Consider the following 20,914-nt stretch of genomic DNA (forward strand, 5'->3'; position numbering starts at 1 on the left):
GAGTGAGGAAAGACGACCATGAGCAATTCTTATGTTCTTATGTTATGTTCTTATGTTAGAACCATGAGCAGGTTAGAGAAAGTCAAGGAGTGAGGAAAGAAGACGACCAGAACCATGAGCAGGTTAGAGGGAGTCAAGGAGTGAAAAACAAAGACAACCAGAACCATGAGCAGGTTAGAGGGAGTCAAGGAATAAAAAACGAAGACAACTAAAACCATGAGCAGATTAGAGGAAGTCAAGGAGTGAGGAAAGAAGATGACCAGAAAGCTGGATATGGGGGAGTCCCTGGATATTGTGTACTTGGACTTCAGTAAAGCTTTTGATAGCGTCCCACACTGCAGGTTATTGAGCAAGATGAGTTCGATGGGATTAGGTGAAACATTAACTGCATGGGTCAAAGACTGGCTAAGCGGTAGACTTCAGAGGGTGGTGGTTAACGGTACTCTCTCCGAAACATCGGAGGCGATCAGTGGAGTGCTGCAGGGCTTGGTCTTGGGCCTGATCCTATTTAACATTTTCGTAAGAGACTTGACTCAGGGGCTTCAAGGTAAAATAACATTATTCGCCGATGACGCCAAACTATGCAACATAGTATGCAAAAAGCACATTGCCTGACAATGACGCGGGACCTACTCTTACTGGAACATTGGTCTTCAACTTGGCAACTAAGCTTCAATGCCAAAAAGTGTAAGGTCATGCACCTTGGCAGCAGAAATCCATGCAGATCTTACACACTAAATGGTGAGACCTTAGCTAGGACTGCAGCAGAACGAGACTTAGGAGTGATCATTAGTGAAGACATGAAAACTGCCAATCAAGTGGAGAAAGCTTCATCCAAGGCTAGACAAATGATGGGTTGTGTCCGTAGAAGTTTCGTCAGCTGGAAGCTCGAAATCATAATGCCGTTGTACAGATCCATGGTGAGACCTCATCTGGAATATTGTGTATAATTCTGGAGGCCACATTACCAAAAAGATGTGCTGAGAGCTGAATCGGTTCAGCGAATGGTCACCAGGATGGTCTCAGGACTCAAGGATCTACCGTATGAGGAAAGGCTGAGTAAATTGCAGCTATACTCACTCGAGGAACGTAGAGAGAGGGGAGACATGATTGAGACGTTCAAATATATCAATGGCCGTATCAAGGTGGAAGATGATCTCTTTTTTCTTAAAGGACCCATGGCCACAAGAGGGCATCCGCTGAAAATCAGGGGCGGGAAATTTCATGGCGACACCAGGAAGTATTTCTTCACCGAAAGGGTGGTTGATCATTGGAATGATCTTCCACTGCAGGTAATTGAGGCCAGCAGCGTGCCAGACTTTAAGAAAAAATGGGATAGGCATATGGGATCTCTTAGGGGAAGAAGTTAGGGGGGTGGGTCATTAGAGTGTGCAGACTTGATGGGGCGTGGCCCTTTTCTGCCGTCATTTTCTATGTTTCTATGTTTCTATAAGCAGGTTAGAGGGAGTCAAGGAGTAAAAAACGAAGACGACTAGAACCATGAGCAGGTTAGAGGGAGTCAAGAAGTGAGGAAAGAAAATGACCAGAAACATTAAGTGAATCAAGAAAAGGCAATTTAAATATTTCAGACTTTTATTTTAATTAAACAATATATATTCTATCAAAAATATATTATTAAACTCCTATACAATAAAGGTTCCTGCCCTCTCTTGTCTTTATTACATAGGTAAGAAAGAGGCCAGTAGGGTAGAGATCGGACTCTTAAGTGCCTGTGCAGAAGAGGTTACTGGCAGTTCTTTTCCAGTGTCCCAGTCTCTTGCTTGTCTCCAGTCTTGAGGGATTTCTTAGGGGCTGGGGATCGCCTCTCCACATTCTCCAGTGCTGGGTAGTGCGACAACCTCCGCTGTAAAGAAAGAGACAGAAAATCTAAGAAAAAGAACCGGATTGGACCAGCAGCAGAACCCAGCAATTGTCTCTGGGCGTCATTGGAATTCTTCCCTTTTGCTCTTTTCAAAGGGAAGCGAAGGGCAGCCAAATCACAGGGGTGGGGGGAGTAGTTGTATCGCGCTTTTATAATCTCGTCTCCAAGCCAGGTGGATTGTAGGGCTCAGCAGCCCCGAACTTCTCTTGTCACGTGTAGCACTGTTCATTTTCCGAAGCTCTGGTTAGTCTTCATTTTCATTTGGGGGCTAATGTCAATAAGGGTGTGCACTGTTATTGGCAAGGGAAACCCACAAAATCTGGTGCTTCAGTCTGCTCATTTTCATACATTAGTGACATATGACGGGTTGGAATTATGACAGCTCATCCCCCAGCGTTTGCTATTAAACATAATTTATCTGGGTACTTATAAGAAAACTTTTAAAAGATTACGAGTTGTACGATTGATTTTTGGTTTGAAAAATCCCTACTACCAAAAATTACACTGGTTACCAATGTAGGCTAGGAAGTTTTTCTTTACCCAGCGTGTGGTGGACACCTGGAATGCGCTTCCAGAGGACGTAATAGGACAGAGTACGGTACTGGAGTTCAAGAAAGGATTGGACAATTTCCTACTGGAAAAAGGGATAGAGGGGTATAGATAGGGGGCTATTGTGCAGGTCCTGGACCTGTTGGGCCGCCGCGTGAGCGGACTGCTGGGCACGATGGACCTCGGGTCTGACCCAGTGGAGGCATTGCTTATGTTCTTATGTCCTGTTCAAATTGGCCTGTATCCAGCCGACCTCTTTTCCCATTTTCTCCTGGATCGTTCAAACAAGTCCACATGCAGAGTACATCTATTTGCATACCCTACTATAAAATCTTGTCTTTTCAAGAGATTTCTTGATTGAACGCTTGCTTTTCAGGTAGCCAAAATGAATGATTGGCTAGGTCAAATTACTCCATGTATCTCATCTAACTACTCTTTTAGAAAATTAGTAAAAATGCAGTTATTTGACAGATTTGTAACTTAAGTTTTTTACCGTTTGTCATGGATTCTATTATGATTCTGTACAATTCGCTGACTGTTTCAGTTTCTAGAACTGGCATGGTCTGGCGGTATATAAGAATATTGTTATTATATGTGAATATTACCACTGCACTCCGGAAACGTCAGTGCACAGATCACATAGATTTAGGTGAACCTTCTTTTTTAAATTATTACTATTCCGATTGAAAAATCTGGCAAACTTAGCCCTAAAGTAATATAGCAAAATACAGGCGAGGAAGAAAAAAAAAAAATAGGTATTAACCCTCGTCATTGGAAGGAGAAAGAATCAAAGAAAATAAATTACAACATTTAAAACCCGTTCAAGTAATCAACTTGAATTTATTAATAGCCTCTTAATACCGTGAGGGGCATAATCGAAAGAGACGTCTAAGTCCGTTTATGTCCATCTCGCAAGTCGTCCAAAGTTAAAAAGAGCCTAAGACACATTTTCGAAAGATACGTCCAACTTTTTTTTACTTTCGAAAATCATCTGATTATACGTCCTGCCGATCTGATCATCCAAGCTGCTAAATCGTCCATCTTTATACCACATTTTCGTCCAACTTTCCGTCCAAGTCCAAAACGCCTAGAACAAGCCTTGTTGGACATGGGAGGGGTCTGCAAAGTGATGGACTGCACACCCAGACATGCCACCTAAATAGTGGGGTACCTTTCAGGGCACTGCTGTGAACTTCACAAAAAGGGTGCCATGGCTTCTCCTCACTACAGCTCCCTTATAGGTGACGGTGAGCCTCTCAAACCACCTCCAGAATCCCCTAGAACCACTTATCTATCACCCCAATAGCCCTTATGGCTGCAGGAGCCACTTATATGCCAGTAAAAAAGGGTTTTGGGGGTGTATAGGGGAGTGCACATGTTTAAGTATCAATGCAGTGATTTCAGGGGCTTATGGGCATGGGTCCTCCTCTCTATGGGTCCCTAACCCACTCCCAAGATGACTTAAGCTGCCTCTGGGCTGGACGACTAGGCTTTCCTATGCCAGGCGGCCAGCTGATGATGGTCTGGAGGCTGAAATTTAAAGTTGTAAATAAAATTTTTATGGGGGTGGGGGGGTTGGTGATCACTGGGGTAGTGTGTGGGGGTCTGTGTTATGTGTTTGCAGTGCTTATCTGGTGAGTTTAGGTGGGTTTTTGTGACTTAGACCATGTTTTAGATGGTCTAAGTCACAACGTCCAAGTTCCGTCTAGGCTCTGTTGTTAAACTTTCAGTTTTACATGCTGTACAACTAAGTCTAAGCCGGCCCACGTCCCGCCCAACTCCTGCCCTCGACACGCCTCCCGAAACGCCCCATTTAGCTTTGGACGTTGAGCGGCACTATGAAGGCCTAGGTCGTTTTAACATACGTCCAAAACCCGGTTTCATTATCGGCGCTTGGATGTTTTTGAGAAATGTTCGTCCAAGTGCCGACTTAGGCCGTTTTTTGGATGGTTTTCTCTTTCGATTATGAGCCCCTTACTGTCCATCAAAAGCCCTCTGTTCGGTATCCCCAAATCTAACAACCCTCTCCCTAAAACAAATTAATACATTTAGATCTAATAATTTTGCGGTGACCAAGAAGCATCTGTACCTAAATTTAAATCAAAGTGAAAAACTTTCCTATTTCAAGATGCTTTTTTGGCATTTAATGGCCCTCCCTATTGTTTGTCCCTTTTCTGATCCCTTTACTTTGAATATTGTAGTTTTTGCCTTTTTCCCCACTCGTCTCTGTAAGTCTTTGTATGTTTGTTTTGTTCTATTAATACTCCCCATCGTCAATATTTGTCAGTTTTAATCAGTTGTATTTTTGGATACTGTAAAATTTTTAATTGTACACCGCTCAAAAGCCTGATTGAGGTAAAATAACACTATTCGCTGATGACGCCAAACTATGTAATATAGTAAGTGAATGCAGTTTACAGAATTATATGGCGCAGGACCTGCTTACATTGGAAAGTTGGTCCTCAACCTGGCAGCTAGGCTTCAATGCTAAGAAATGTAAGGTCATGCACCTCGGAAGCGGAAATCCATGCAGGACGTACTTCTTGAACGGAGAAACTTTAACTAGGACTTCAGCAGAACGAGATTTAGGAGTAATCATCAGTGCAGACATGAAAACTGCCAATCAAGTGGAGAAGGCTTCATCTAAGGCAAGGCAGATATTGGGTTGTATCAATAGAAGTTTCGTCAGCCGAAAGCCTGAAGTCATAATGCCGTTGTACAGGGCCATGGTGAGACCTCATCTGGAGTACTGTGTGCAATTCTAGAGGCCACATTACAGTAAAGATGTGCGCAGAATTGAATCGGTTCAGCGGACGGCCACCAGGATGATCTCGGGGCTCAAGGGTCTCTCGTACGAAGAGAGTCTGAACAAATTGCAGCTCTACACTCTTGAGGAACGTAGGGAGAGGGGAGACATGATCGAAACACTTAAGTACCTCACGGGACGTGTCGAAGTGGAAGATGATATTTTCTTTCTCAAGGGACCCTCGGCCACAAGAGGGCACCCGCTCAAACTCGGGCGGAAAATTTCATGGTGACACCAGAAAGTATTTCTTCACAGAGAGAGTGGTTGATCATTGGAACAAGCTTCCAGTGCAGGTGATCGAGGCAGACAGCGTGCCAGACTTTAAGAATAAATGTAATACCTATGTGGGATCCCTACGAGGGTCAACATAAGGAAATTGGGTCATTAGGGCATAGACAGGTAAGCAGAGTGGGCAGACTTGATGGGCTGTAGCCCTTTTCTGCCGTCATCTTCTATGTTTCTATAAGAAATTTTTAATAAAACTTGAAATAATAATTCTCCTCTGAATCTGTACTTAAAAGTGGCAACAGACCCACAACCCTATAAGAAATAATAATAATTAGGCCTGAAGGGCCCCGCGCGAGTGGACTGCTGGCCACGATGGACCTCTGGTCTGAGCCAGCAGAGGCACTTCTTATGTTCATCTCATAGAAACTTCTCTAACCGAGAGAGTAAAACAAAACCCAACCCAAAACAAATTGCTTTCCCTGCCAAGAGATCAGGCATTTGCATAGGTCCCTCCCACCTGCAACACTTTAATTTTTAACTCCAGAAACATTTTCCGTCTTAGTTGTGTGGCCCGAGCAACATTTGAATTTTCTGACCACAAAAGGAAAAATCTTTCTTCTTGAAACCAGGTTTCAAAACCCGAATTGTGTCCCTTTCAGCAGTGAATGTGACTAACAACCGAGCTCATGAGGAAATAATATCAGTCGAAGTTTCCAACAACAACAAAAATTGGTTAGATAAAAGCTCCCAGTCCAAAGAGTGTCAAAAGCTCTTTATCCTCATTCACCGCACAGACTTTTGAGGGAAGATAAGAACAGTGAGAAATTGTCAAATCTTCACTTATAGAAAACCCCACCTTTATGCACTCAGAAAGCAACATCTCAGCAGATAACAGTTTAGTAATTGGAAATGTTTCCAACCACTGAAGAGCCAGTAGCCTCTTCTCAACTCCATTTGGAGACAGACTCACTGCTCGGCCCATCCTAGCCTCAAGTTCTGCTAACCATAGTCCAAATGTCTCTCAAGGAGACATCCTGAGAAACAACGTCCACATTAGTTGTTTCCACAGTAGGAAGCAGAACAGGTTTAGGCTGTGGGACATGGTTAAGTCCTCCAAAGTATCTGGGGGCGTCCCATTAGGAGGATTTGGAACCAGACAGGAGGCGCTAGGCAAAGGGGTGGGCTCCTTTCTGCAGAACTTAAGGAGACCTGCTCTGGAGCAGAGCAGGCTAAACCATGTTAGAAATGCCTTCGTTTTCCCCAGTTATCTAAAGAAATAAAGGACTTTGGTTACTTTTATCTCTTCCATTGCTCCTAGGTGCTCCAAGAGGCTACCAAGGAACCTGGCATGCCCCTTAGGGCACACCCCTTTGGCCGTGACATCGGTAGCGGTGTTGGGTGTCAGGCTTGCCTTCAAACGGTGATAGTCGGGCACTTGGTAAGTCCAACACAGCTCACCACTCAACTTCTCCTCCTTGAAGGTGAAGTCTTCCTCATGTGCACTTTTGAGGAAGGTCATTTTGATGTTGATGGCTAAATTTATGTTCAGTTAAAAACTTTCTATACTGCTCGATCTTTACAATAGTAAAAATCTGAATTTGAAAGGAATGTCATAGTTTGGATAGGACAGAGTCACCCAAGCGGAACATTTTATGGAGTTTCTTCCTCATATTTTATTGATTGCCCCGCTTAAGTGGAATATTAAAGTCTAATAAACATAAACATTTTTATATCTGTTATAGAAGGCTGATTTATCCATTCAGTAGTATGTTTTGGCCCCTCCTCCCAGCCTCTGTTCCCCTCCCCCTCTCTCAGGTCTCTATCCACCTCTTTCTCCTCACCTGCCCTAAGACACCAAACTGCAAGGTCCAGGGGCCAATGGCATCCTTTATAGACCTCTGAGGCAGCCCTCATCATCAATCTGGCTATTTATTTTTCTGCCTCTTTAACCGGGTTTATGACAGAAAGAGGTAAGTGATGGGAGGAAGAGCCATTCTTTTGGAAATAACTACCTCCTTAAGGATACGTCCAATAAACAGTTTGAAGACAGGATGACCTTACATGGAAAGATATTTGGCGGCTCTCCTTCAGTTCATTGGAACCAAAGTGATCCTGACTTAGAAACTGGTGAAGATCCCTGTCATACTGGTACAACAAGCCCAGGATCCTGTTTCCAACAGTGGCCAACCCAGGTCACCAGGGGTCTCAGCAGAGCCTGGCAATGCCCTCTATTAGAGAGTTCCTGGGTTCAAGTCCCTCAAGGGGTGGCCAACTGTGGTTAAAAGATACAGCCTCAGCACCCTGAGATTGTAGGTTCAAACCCATGATGCACCTTGTGACCCCGGGCAAATCACCTAATCCCCCATTGCTCCAGGTCCATTAGATAGATTGTGAAGCCAACAGGACAGACAGGAAAAAATGCTTGAGCCTGAATAAATTCATGTAAACCGTTCTGAGCTCCCTTGGTAGAATGGTATAGAAAATTGAATTGCAAATTCCCAAAGGGTCAAACAGATTTTATGCTGCTTACTTAGAAGTAAGCCCTGGATTTTCCCAAGTCCAAGCTCTCAGAAACAGGAGCCTTCGTCTCCTCGTCACTGCATGGCTGTCACTAACTTGAGTCACAGATTGGAGGAACTTCGGAGCTGCTTCTCCGACGCTTGAGATCCCGAGGCCAGAGCAGGAGATCTTGCATCACAACAAACCAAGAGCCGAATAGTGCGAGGGGCTGTTCTGGCAGTGGCAGCAGAGATGGTGGAAAAAAATAGAGGCGTGAAAACACCACAAATTGCAGACACCACAGACAACAGTGTCTGCAATTTGTTGAGATGTTTTAGAGATGATATGTGTCAAGACACTCACCCTTCGATTCCTCCAAGCTAGGATGAAGATGGCCACCAGGAGGAGGATAACAATGAAGAAGAATATGACAGCGAAGGAAATTTCACCACTGGAGAAGGGGCTGAGAGGACCATTTCGTGCCCCTGTAACAGCAGAGAGAGAGAGAATATGAGAAGGACAAACTGTGCCTAATGTACGAAGGAATAAGGAAGATATGACACAGAGGTTTAAATTCTTGAAAGGTATTAATATACAAAGATATCTACTTCAGGCACAAGGAAGTGGTAGAACAAGAGGTCACAAGGGTTGCAGGGTGGTAGATTTTAAGAACATAAGTCTAGCCATGATGGGTCAGACCTATGGTCTTTCTAGCCCAGTCTCCTGTTTCCACAGTGACCAATCCAGGTCACAAGTATCTGGCAAAAAAACCAAATACTGTGTTTCCCCAAAAATAAGGGGTCCAAAAAACACACTAGGGCTTATTTTCAGGGATGTCTTATTTTTTTCATGTACAACAATCATCTCCCCTTCCTCTCCTCCACCCCAATTCTTCTTCTTTCATTTTTCCCCTTCCCCCCATGTACAGCATCTTTCTAGCCCTCCCTCCCATCCCCCTGTGCAGCAGAACCCCGCCAACCCTCCCACCGTGAGACCGACATACCTCAGCTCTGAGGTCTCCAAAAACTGTAGCGGCAGCAGTGCTCTGAATGAGCTGCTTCGCGGCCTTCCCCGCTAGGGCCTTCCCTCTGCCGCATCACTGATGATATCATCTTAACTAGGGCTTATATTAGGAGCACCTTTAAAAATCATGCTAGGGCTTATTTTCGGGGAAACACGGTAGTAGCAACATTCAATGCTCCCGACCCCAGGGCAAACAGTGGCTTCCCTCATGTCTTTTTCACAAAGAGGGTGGTGGATATCCAGAATGACCTCCCAGTAGATCCAAAGACATGTGAGTATCTTTATTTAGAAAAAGGATGGAATCAAAAGCAAAATTCAGCCTGGGCTGCCTTGCTGGACAGACTGGACAGACCATACGGGTCCCTCGTGTGCTGTCATGTGCTGCTACTCTGAAATCCAGCAAAGCCTGTGGAATCCTGTTGCCAAGTTAGAAGCAGAATCTGAGCAGAGATGATTTGGACCAGCACCTGGACCCATGAGTTATCTTTTCATGACAGAGAGGGAAGGTACCTGTGACGTCCAGATGGTATTTCACCTGCCCAACGATCCTGTCCTGGGCAGAGACGGAGCACACCCAGATGCCAGCATCCTGTAGAGAGACTGCAGCCAGTTCCAGTGTCCTGTCATTGGACAATTTGTGTGGTTTAACTTTCATCTCACTGGTCCCCTTTTCTGCTTCACTGTCATTCATGACCAGCTGTTCCTGCTTTGACCACTCATATCGTTCCACTCCAGAGGGGTCACTCAGGTCACAGGCCAGCTGGAGCCTTGAGCCCTCCTGGATAAGCCCTGACTCACTGGAAGAGACTGAAATACAGAGAGACAGTGACTAGTACCCTTCCTTTCTCCTCCTCCTTATCTACTCCTCTCCTCTCTCTACCCCCCCTTATCGCCTCTCCTTTCTCATGTTCTCCCTCCTTCTGTCCTCCCCATCTCTTCTCACCTTCTTCATGTCCAATTCTCCTTCTCTTTTATCTATTTCCTCCCTCTCATCTCCTCTCTCCCTTTCATTCTCTCCATCTCTTCCTCATCTTTTTCACTCCCTTTCCTTGATTATTTCCTTCCTTCCTCTTCTCATCTTCTTTCTCCATCCTCCTCATCTTCTTGACCATTTCCTCCCTCCCTCCTTCTCTTTAATCCCCCATTCCTCTCTCTCCTCCCCCCTTCATCTCCTCTCTGTTCTTCCTTTATCCCTCATCTTCTATTCCCTTTTCTTATTATTCTGCGACGCCCCCATTATACATTACCTCTCATGGACACCAGCGTCAGCTTCCTGGTCAGAATCAGGCCGTGATAGCTGAAAGAACAGTGGTAGAGACCCTCATCACCCTCCCCCACCTCGGAGATACGAAGAACAAAGTTCTGGTTTAGAGTCTTCAGCAAGGAGCCCTGACTGGACCAGGATTTTGATCCCAGGATGGCCAGGTCCGAGATGGGGAGAGTCTTTTTATGACCATCACTCTGGATCCGACTCCAGCTGACAGACAGCTCTGCACCACTGCGCTCTGTGATTCCACTGAGATAACAGGGCAGCTCGGTACTGGAGCCCACTGCTGCATAGATGAAAGAGGGGTTCAAATCGCCCTGTGCAAACCCTAGACAGGTGGGTAAAAATAAGAGGGAGCCGAGTGAGAAAGGGAAGGGAGATCTGGCAACAGAAACAAAGAGATTGTCGCAGACGGACAAGTGGAGCAATACGCTAGAGAGGCAGACGCCAGGAAATGCATTTCTACCTATAGAAGAGACAAACATTCCTCAAAGAGCTGAGAGAGAACATCAAAGACTTTAATAACAAAGAATTAACAAGAAAAATGAGAAACAGCAGCAAAATCTGTGAGATCCTGAACCCAAGTTAGAACCTGTGCTTGCGGATCTCCGTTGGTTGCCATTTCCATGGAAAATACAATTTAAGATTTTGACCTCGGTTTTTAGATCTGTTGGCAACCTGCCACCTCCTTGCTGCAGACATATGTACCATATCGCAATCTAGGAACCTTCCGATTGTTCCACGGTCACTGAAGTAGTTAATCGATCCCGAATGTCTCAAGTGGCCGGACCGATGCTATGGAATTCAATTCCAGATTCTGTCCGACTAACTCCTGACTTTTTAATCTTTCGGAAGAGCCTGAAAGCATTTTTTTTTCCGCTTGGCTTTTCCCAATGTTTAAACTGGTAGTTCACTGCCTTATTTGTCTTAGGTACAGGTTTTGGATACTAGGTACTGTGTCTTGTTAGGTTTGTTTTAACTATGTATGTACTGCTATCTATGTGGGTTATACATGTTTTATTTCTTAAAAGAACCTATGGCTGGAGAACAATGACGCTTTCTAAGCCCTCTCCCCACGAATGTGGTGGGCCAGTGGGATATCTTTGGGCACGATGGTGACTTTTGGCGTGGATAACGCAGAGATTGGTGTCCTCGAGGAGCCCCACCAGATAAGCCTCGCTAGCCTCCTGCAGGGCCACGACAGCCGAGCTCTGGACGCGCACGATCTCTCGCACCAGGCGTTGGAAGGGCTGCTTGCGAATAAGCAGCTGGGTGGACTTCCGATAGCGGCAGATTTCTCTAAGCGCAACAGTGAGGTTTCTTTACACCGCCTGTAGCCGGGGCGCTTTTGCGGGCAGCTTTGCTTGCGAGGAGCTTTTCCTCCAGTGGACTTACGGGCGGTCTGCTTGGTACGTGCCATACCAGACACACGACTCCTTTCTTCTTTTGCCACAAAAAGAGACGATCGGTTATACATGTTTTAAATAAATCAATCAAATCTGAGCAGAGACAGTCTGGACTGGACCAGGACCCCAAAAGAGGTCTCCGGATTTCTTATCTCTTTTCCCTTGATATTAGTTTGATGACACATGAGCATAGTGTCATGAGAAAATGTTTCAAGTTTATTAAATTTTGATTAAACGCAAATCAAGATTTCTAAGCGTTTTACAAGTTATATTAAAAGGAGGGAGACATTATTTGACAGATTTCCACTGAACAAACATTTGACTAACAGAAACAGGTAGGAAAGGAGAACTACAAATTGAAAGAAAAGAAAAAAAAAAGGGAGACCACAAAAGGAAGGGGAGGCAGTTAGAATTATCAAAGAAATCGGACCATATTTAAGATCTGTTTTGGAGTCATATGCATCCTGGAATAGCTAAGTCTTTAAATTTCCTTTAAATTTGGCTAAATTTTTCTCCTCCCCGATATACAGAGGTAAAGAGTTTCACAACGTAGGACCAGTAATTGTGAAGGAAGAAGCCCAACATGAGCCAATAATTTTCAATGATGGTATATGGAGAAGGTACTGAGAGGAGGATCTTAGGACTGGTGTAGGTTCATGAGGGATAAGGAGCTTACATAGAAACGTATTTAAAGAAGATGAGAAGCTCTCACAATAAGGAGGGGAAAAGGGGAGGGGCATAGAGATAATGAGAAAAGGAGGAACAGGGGGAAAGGGAGGGGCATAGAGATAATGAAAAAAGGAGGAACAGGGGGAAAGGGAGGGGCATAGAGATAATGAGAAAAGGAGGAACAGGGGGAAAGGGAGGGGCATAGAGATAATGAGAAAAGGAGGAACAGGGGGGAAAGGGAGGGGCATAGAGATAATGAGAAAAGGAGGAACAGGGGGGAAAGGGAGGGGCATAAAGATAATGAAAAAAGGAGGAACAGGGGGGAAAGGGAGGGGCATAGAGATGGAACAGGGGGGAAAGGGAGGGGCATAGAGATAATGAAAAAAGGAGGAACAGGGGGGAAAGGGAGGGGCATAGAGATAATGAGAAAAGAGGAGGGACAGAGGGAAAAGGGGGAAATGGGAGGGGCATAGAGATAATGAAAAAAGGAGGAACAGGGGGGAAAGGGAGGGGCATAGAGATAATGAGAAAAGAGGAGGGACAGAGGGAAAAGGGGGAAATGGGAGGGGCATAGAGATAATGAAAAAAGGAGGAACAGGGGGGAAAGGGAGGGGCATAGAGATAATGAGAAAAGAGGAGGGACAGAGGGAAAAGGGGGAAATGGGAGGGGCATAGAGATAATGAAAAGAGAGGAGGAACAGGGGGGAAAGGGAGGGGCAGAGAGTTAATGAGAAAAGAGGAGAGACAGGGGAAATGGAGAAAGGGGAGGGACGGAGAGGTAATGAGGAAAGATTAGGAAGTGGAGACAGAGAGGTGGGGAAAGACTAGAGAAGCATTAGGAGTGAAGGTTAAGGGCCTACCTAGGACTTGCAGGTGGTATGAAGCAGACTCTATCCTCCCATTCTCATACAGCAGCTCACAGCGCCAGTCTCCCGAGTGCTGCAAGGTCAGTTGAGTGATGGTCAACTCCTTCTCATGCAGGATGTATGTTTTGTTCATGGAGATCATGCCTTCATTGTGGTACCAGTGTACCTCCTTTGCGCTCTGTGGATTAGTGCTGGCACAAGTGAGGGAGACCTTGCCAGTCTCTGGAAGAATGCCCGAGGGTACTGCAGTAACTGTAAGAGAGGATGGAGTTTCAGTCTGGAGAAAACAGCAGGGCGGTCTCCTTCTCTCTCTCACCATACCTTCCCTTCTGTTTATGATAATGGGAAGAGTTGTGACATGTGGGATTTTTGATTTAGAAAGTAGGTTTTACAAGAACCAACGAGCTGTTCCTTTATCTGAAGTGAAAAAACAGCCCAAGACGGCACTATTTATTTATTTAAAAATGTATATATACTGCATAAAAATATTGATTAGAAACATAATATCCTAATCGCCCTTTAATCACTTGCATATGAAGAGACATGCGTTAGGAAGAACAGAAGTAGCAAGATTTCACTAGAGGAAACTGAACTGTTTCATTACTAAGCCACACAGGGCAGACACCTGCTGCAATAATCCAAGAGAGACCACAAGAAAGAGCAGAATGGAGGAGGGGTCTAACAGTTTGTGCGCGACGGACCAAATTCCCATCACAGCTCTCTGTGACCCTGGGCAAGTCACCCAACTTGCCCCACTGCTCCCAGGAGTCCGCTAGGGGGATAAGATCAACAAAAAGAAGAAATCCAACCAAATCTGCAGACAATGGACACGATGCAGGCAGAAATTTATTGTACCAAGGTTAAAATGCATATATAAATATAAGCTATATAAAAAAAACCTTTTGAGAGGTTGCCAAGAGGGCTACACAAATGTCTGGCACTCCTTTGGTTTTGAAGTCTGCTGATGGAAAGCGACATACGTAAACTTCAGCTGAGCACCAGTCAGAGCAATAGGAAAGCAAACGGGAGATTTGAATACAATGATAAACAGGACACAGCTCAAAGAAAACCATAGACTGATCTACCCTGGAATAACCCAACCAGAAAATGGAACATTACACAAATCAAGATCGTAAGATGAATCATAACAAAGAAGTATTAGGAGAATAGCAAACGTAAGCTCATCAAGACTTATTATGGCCTGGTTTTGTTCTAAGTGCCAAACAGAGTCTAATATCAGGGGGGGGGGAACCTGAGCAGATAAATGTTTAGTGATGGGCTGAAATGCAGATAAGACGTGAGGTATAAGTTCAACTCTCTCATTTCCTTTCTGTTACAGACCAGTGTGAACCACAACCCAAAACAAAGAAAAATACAATTCAGACATAAAAAGAGATAGCATAACTTTAAAGTTGACCCTGGCCTGGCCCAAATCCCGCCCTAATTCAAATGCATAAAATTTGGCACTTCCGTGAATTTTACAGTCAGAATTTCTGGCTTTGTCATGGTCCAAATAACCCCCACCCTGAGCTTTCTGGGAGGACAAGATATCAATTGAAATCAATATACAGTCTTCACCTCTGCCAAGCCCATGAGTAGTTTTAAGCATTAACTGGGAGATGTTTGGAATGATACACAGATATAAGAAAAGATTTAGCAACAGTCTGCTCCCCCATATACATCAGATCATGCAATTTGTTCATTTTCTAGGAATGCTCCGGAATAATCTGCCTCCAAAGCTTCCAAGCAATGACAACATCGATGGGAAGTTGGAGGAAGACCGCAGAGAGACTGGGGTGGAGGTCACCTGAGTGCAAGGTCATTTTCTGTGCTGGCTAAGAAATAGCACATGTACATTTGAAAATGCAACGTTAATGTGTTCTTTTCAAACCCTGCCAAAAACAGGTCCTATACATTTCACTGCTTCATATGTCAACTCTCTCTCCAGGTTTCCTGTTTGTTATGCGGAGGTCTGTCTCCCTTGCTTCTCGTATCCTCATGATTGTATGGATAAGATGTATATGTTGCTCTCCTCCATCTTCTTTGGATATTTTAAAATTCAATAAAATTATATGAACTAAAAAGTGAAGGGTGGGCAATTCTCAAATAATCTTTTTACCCAGGTTTACCACCCAACATGTAACAGAGGAATGAATGACTCAAAATTGCTTTGGGGTTCAATTTAGTTGCAAATCTCATAGCAAAGAAAGTAAAAAGAATTTTCGCATGATCAAGACTTGTAACAACTGTAGATCTTAATGTGTCTCCAACTACAAGTTATTTTTTTATTTTTTATTTTAAAGCTTGTTTAAGATTTCTCCGTGGTATTTAAATTTCAAATCTGTTTGAGGTCAGGAGGTTTAATCCATATTTTATAAGAAAAATGCACAATCTTACTAGAACTGCCCTCCCCACAGAATGGGGACAGAGAGACTGGAGTGGCCCATGTCCCTCATGTCCGTATGTTGCTGTTAGAGGTAAAGCTCTTGGGACAGATGGTTTACCTGCTGAATTTTACAAAGAATTGTGGGTGGTGACTGAGAATGAAGATTTGTCCTTAGTAATATCAGAAGGAATGAAAGGAGGAGAACTGCCCATCAGCTGCAGATGGCAATTACAAACTTTCATCAAAAAACCTTTCGTAAAAAGTTTAAGAATGCCATACACAATGTACCGTAATTGTTTTACCGAGTAGAATAATTTTTGATGGGGTTTTTATTCTGTTTAAAAATGTGATAAAGTTCTGAAACTTTTCCATTGGAACTGATCTCTTTAGATCAGGAAATGCCCTTAGTATTTTGCCCAGAACATAGGATGGGGAATAATGAGAACCCTGAATGGGCTTCTTTATTATCACATGGTAACAGCAAATGCATTATTTCGCAGCCCATGGGGGAAGGGATGGAATTACACGTTACTTATCAATAGAAACTACTCCTGAGGCTTGCCTTACCTCATTGAATGCTAAGCCTTTCTCTCAGGATCCGAGTTCAAGTCAAACATCTTTAGAGCTGCAACTTTAAGTAGTCCAAGCATGTTCGCTATCTACTTTTTACCCTATGAATAGCCTTTGCACATCTGGGATATTCAGGTTGACATTACCTGCTATACTAGATTAGACCAAAGCTCCACAGATGCAATAGGAAAGACCTTTCTATATTGCTCACTCTCACAAGAAAGTGATGGAAATACCTAAATCCATCTGGCTAATAATTGTTCATGGATCTTTCTGACTAAAGCTGTTAGTTAGCAGCTTTCTAAGAGAGTCTCCCCTGTCACAATGGAAGGCACTGGAACCTACACACCAAATCAATAGCCTCAATTTCAAGGACTCACATTCTGTCATCGGCATCAAAACACTCCATTATACGGTTCAGTCTAACATCATCCACATTTCAAATCCCTCATAGATTCAATCCATTATACTGTTAATATAATACAATAAGTATTTCTTGCAAATTAAACGGATTGAGAAATCCACTTCAGATAGCAGCCCTTTCATCAAACGAAATGTCTCTGATCCAATCTACCAACCAATGTCCTCATAAGATGTAAAAGTCTTCCCAAATGCAATTAATACTCTAACTTTATTTCTGTTCACAAAACACTTTAACCAATGCAGTGTTAACTTTCCATGGACTCTGTAGTCAACATCCTGACGGGTCCTGTTTTGCAATGCAAAAATCGCTGCTTCAGGAGAAGATAGGAACCAAAAAACTCCTTCTTTACTGGCTCATAGCGATAACCCTGACATAAAAGGGCTGCCTAGATCCCTGCTCACAAGAATGCAGCATTACAGGGATGATATTTTTGGGAAGGTGGCAGGCAATTTGCCAGAGAGGTTGTTGGCCTCTGTGTAAACATTCTTCCCTGATTATCAGTGCTCTGACACTAGCTCACATAGTATGTGTTGGAAGGTGGGTATTTTGGGTAGGGAGAACACTGGCTTCTACTAGACGAAGGATGTCAGGGTTCAAACAGGAGTTACGGAGGGGAGACATTTGTTCATCAGCAGCATCTTTTTCTGGCAGATGCAGTTAACACTGAGCTTTCAAATCTCTCTCTTGTCACACCTTCCCTCCGTCTTTCTCTCTCTCATTTTGCCTCCACTCCTTCCTCAATCTATTACAGAGAAAGATTGTTCTGTACTGAGTGGACGTCAGCATATCTTTACCTTCAGTAACATGTAGCAGCACCTGACACTGCCGGAAGAGCTCTCCGTACTGTATGGACGCTGCATACAGCCCAGCATCCAGAGATCGCACTGACTGGATATGCAGAGAGAAGACACCTTTCTGGAAGAGAGCTTCTTGAATAGTTGCTCGGTGGACCATTAGCTGTCCTCTCTTCATCACTCCATTCTGCTCCACCATCAACATGGTCCTGAGGGTCAGAAGAGCAGAAGTATGAGAGTCAGTGCGGGACAGAGGGACACCCACCCAAAGATAAGCCCTGTATGACTTCTGACATCTTCCCCAGACTCTGTGCAATGCAGCTGACCCTTTTGACCCAACACTCACAAAATGAAGCACAGAGGATCTCTAGCTGTGAAAAAGTGAAGGCAGGGGATTTCTAGGGTCTCCGAGACTGCACCAGAAATGAAATTTGGGCAAACATCATCTAGCTTCTTTTAGAAGTTCTAGTCTTGTTTTGGATGTCTAAATCCCAATTTTACAATCCATATGCCAAGGGAGAATAGACTGGGTGCGTCTAGTTTAGGACTAGGGAGGACCTAAGTATAGACATTCAACTGTGACCACAGGAAGGGAAAAACTTCCGTGCCAAAAAGATGTTCATGTCACATTCAGGTTACGGAAAGGAGTTCTGATTGAGCGGCCAACCACTGAAGGGTTTAAGGCACAGGTGTCATAAGAACATAAGAACATAAGAAGCGCCATCTCCGGATCAGACCTTCGGTCCATCAAGTCCGGCGGTCCGCACACGCGGAGGCCCTGCTAGGTATTCACCTGGCTTATTTTATAGCCAACCATATCTTTATATTCCTATCTCAAAGTCAGTCTCAGTCGGGTTTTCAGGATTTCCCCAATGAATGAAAGCAGTGCATGCAAATAGATCTCATGCATATTCATTGGGCAAATCCTGAAAACCCAACCGGATTGTGGCCCTTGAGGACTGACTGACACCCCTGGTTTAAGGCATGACACTCCCCTCCCTCTGCCCTGAAGGCGAAATTGGCACCATGACAGCTTCAGGTGTTGTGGACATTCTTAAGAGACCAGTATACAGGTCTGAGGAGTACCCTAATGGACCCAGGTTCACGTCTGTTCCTTGTGTATTTAGTCATTCATTCATACCAACTGTGCTGACTATATAAGACACCTGCAATCCTGAAGGGTAGTGAAGTGAAGTACATTCAGGTAAGTAGGTTGACTTTTTTTCTGCCTCTGGAGGGCTCATAATTTAAAAAAAAAACACATCACAGCTCAAAGTGGGATTGGGACCTGGATCCCTGAGTCTCAGTTCGCTGCTCTCACCATTATACTACCTCTTGGACCTGTGTCTGTGTGGCCATTTACGTATAACATGGATTTTCCTATGCTACCATAGGGACATCCATGTCCCTTGTCTCCCCCTCCCCTCCAGAACCCTCTCCCACTATCACCACCAGGGGACACTCATCCACCTCTACACCCTAATATCCAGTGTTGAAAGACCTCTGATTTCTCACCTCCGCTCTCTGCTCCAGCGCACGGCTATTCTCCAGTGTCCCGCCAGTTTCTCTACAGTCCGATTACATGGGAGGACCACAGATGTTCCTTCTTGTGCAAACACCTCGGGGATGATGGGGTTCCTGGCCCAAGCTGTGGGAAAAAGATACAAACTCATCACAGAGGGAAGAGAAGACTTATCACTTCATGTGACTGTCACTCGATCTGTCTGCTTCTCCCTCTCCCTGTCTTTCTGTATATTTACCAGGCTGGTCTATACTCAAAAGGTTTATCCAGAGAAAAATTGTAACCTTTGAATTTTCCACCCCACTTGATTAACATCTTGTTGGGCCAAAAGTTAACCAATTAATGGGGTCATTGATATTTCACTGTTAAAGACCTGGATGACCAGGAACAAGTTACAGTTAAATGAGTCCAAGACAGAACTTTTCTGGATGCACAAAGATCTTTGCATGTACCCCTGCCCGTCCTTTTCCTGGGGCACAAACACCTTTACACCCAAGGATAACGTCCGCAGCCTAGGAGTAACTCTTGACTCAAACTTACCAATGACAGATCACGTATCCTAACTGGTATCATCTTCCTTCTACTACCTCAGCCAGCTAAAAACCATACGTGCATACTTCTCAGAACCTGGATTTGCTTTTGTACTATCTCGCTTAGACAATTGCAACACACAACTAGTGGGCCTGCCTCCCAAAACTCTCTCCCATCTCCAAAGGGTGCAAAATGCTGCAATCCGCCTGCTGAAAAGCCTTGGCATTCGAGTCCACGTTCTCCCTGCATTAGCTTCCATGCACTGGCTGCCCATTCAAAAGCGCTGCGCCTTCAAGGCCCTGGTCCTCGCTTTCAAAACCTTCCATGAAACAATTCCACACTCCATGAAAACGAACCTACAAATCTACTTCCCAAAGCGACCACTGAGGTCCCAAGGAGAAAAACGACTGGCCGCTCCCTCAAAACGCTCCTACCCAGGTTATGGCCCACCATCTCCCCATCTGTTAGACCACTAGATGGACTCTGGAGCTTCAGGAAGGCACTGAACTTCCTCTTCACAAACCCAGCGCCTTAAGGACATGCTCCCAGAAACGCCATCAGAGTCAACACACCTACGCCACCTAACTCTCACCAGATGCTGCTTAATGTAAACGATTTATTGTCACGTCTGTATTGTAAAATTTGTCATCTCTGTCCTGTCTTGATCAAAACCCGTTCTGGGCTAAATAAATCCCAGTTATTGGTAACTAAACCCCTCTTTTATGAATGCATAGCGTGGGTTTTAGCACCGGCAGCAGTGGTAACTGCTCCGATGCTAATATACTGGTTCAAGTTAACCATACGGGTCTAGCTGAATACTGGTGCCTGTCTGTCTGTCTATTTTGTCTCTGTGTATCCAAGTCTTACCTTCTGCACAAGCAGTGAGCAAAAGAAACCACAGCAAAGGGCAGCGCATTTTGTTAAGACTGTTGGAGCCGAGCAGTCTCTTATACAGCAGAGACAGCTAGTGCATGTGTCCTGGAAGTAAGGTTCCTCTCTCTCTGAGGATCGGTGGCTGCTTCTCTCTAAGTGGGGGCAGTAGTAAAGGTGTTGGTGGCAGCGTCACTGCCTAAGAACTGATGTCACTTTCAGAAAGTGCTGAGACCGGTTCCTGCCTCTGAGCTCAGAGCAGTCCAGGCTGTGAGAGACCTTCACAGAGAGACTTTACCAGTCCTCAATGGAAAATCTCAGAGGTCCCTTCTGGGATGGACTGGAAACAATGAGACATGAGGCAGGGGCTAATTTTCTTCCCCCCCTCACCCCCCCACAAATCCGAGTCTGCTTCTTTTTCACTATTGCTGCATCTGTCAGAGTCTCTCTGTCATAAGAACCTAAGAATTGCCGCCTGCTGGGTCAGACCAGTGGTCCATCATACCCACCAGTCTGCTCACATGGCGGCCCCCAGGTCAAAGACCAGCACCCTAACTGAGACTAGCCCTGACACGGTGCCTCTTGCTCAGAAGACCTGTCTCCTGCCATATCTCTTCTTGTT

The 20,914-nt window shown here is 44.6% G+C and overlaps 1 protein-coding gene across 1 annotated transcript; it reads right to left on the reverse strand.

Moving 5' to 3' along the window:
• Positions 1 to 1,581: 1,581 nt before the first annotated feature.
• LAG3 (lymphocyte activating 3) lies at positions 1,582 to 20,407 on the reverse strand. Its single transcript, XM_033925381.1, has 8 exons — positions 20,290 to 20,407; positions 18,885 to 19,017; positions 17,370 to 17,578; positions 13,190 to 13,447; positions 10,235 to 10,582; positions 9,498 to 9,794; positions 8,328 to 8,449; positions 1,582 to 1,864 (listed from the first exon to the last, which is right to left on the reverse strand). Exons 1-8 carry the CDS (start codon positions 20,336 to 20,338, stop codon positions 1,745 to 1,747), a joined length of 1,536 nt encoding a protein of 511 aa, XP_033781272.1. The 5' UTR covers positions 20,339 to 20,407; the 3' UTR covers positions 1,582 to 1,744.
• Between the last annotated feature and the right edge of the window lie 507 nt (positions 20,408 to 20,914).

The sequence above is a fragment of the Geotrypetes seraphini genome, chromosome 16 (genome assembly GCF_902459505.1).
Source record: "Geotrypetes seraphini chromosome 16, aGeoSer1.1, whole genome shotgun sequence".
NCBI classification, from domain to species: Eukaryota; Metazoa; Chordata; class Amphibia; order Gymnophiona; family Dermophiidae; genus Geotrypetes; species Geotrypetes seraphini.

Bases quoted from the DNA above. Each gene is read 5' to 3' on its own strand.
- LAG3 (XM_033925381.1), bottom strand. From the start codon at position 20,338: ATGCGCTGCCCTTTGCTGTGGTTTCTTTTGCTCACTGCTTGTGCAGAA. The intron at 10,583-13,189 runs GTAGGCCCTTAA...CCACCTGTCTAG, and splicing joins ATACCACCTGCAAGTCCTAG to GGTTTGCACAGGGCGATTTG. The intron at 8,450-9,497 runs GTACCTTCCCTC...CTGCTGTTACAG, and splicing joins ATACCATCTGGACGTCACAG to GGGCACGAAATGGTCCTCTC.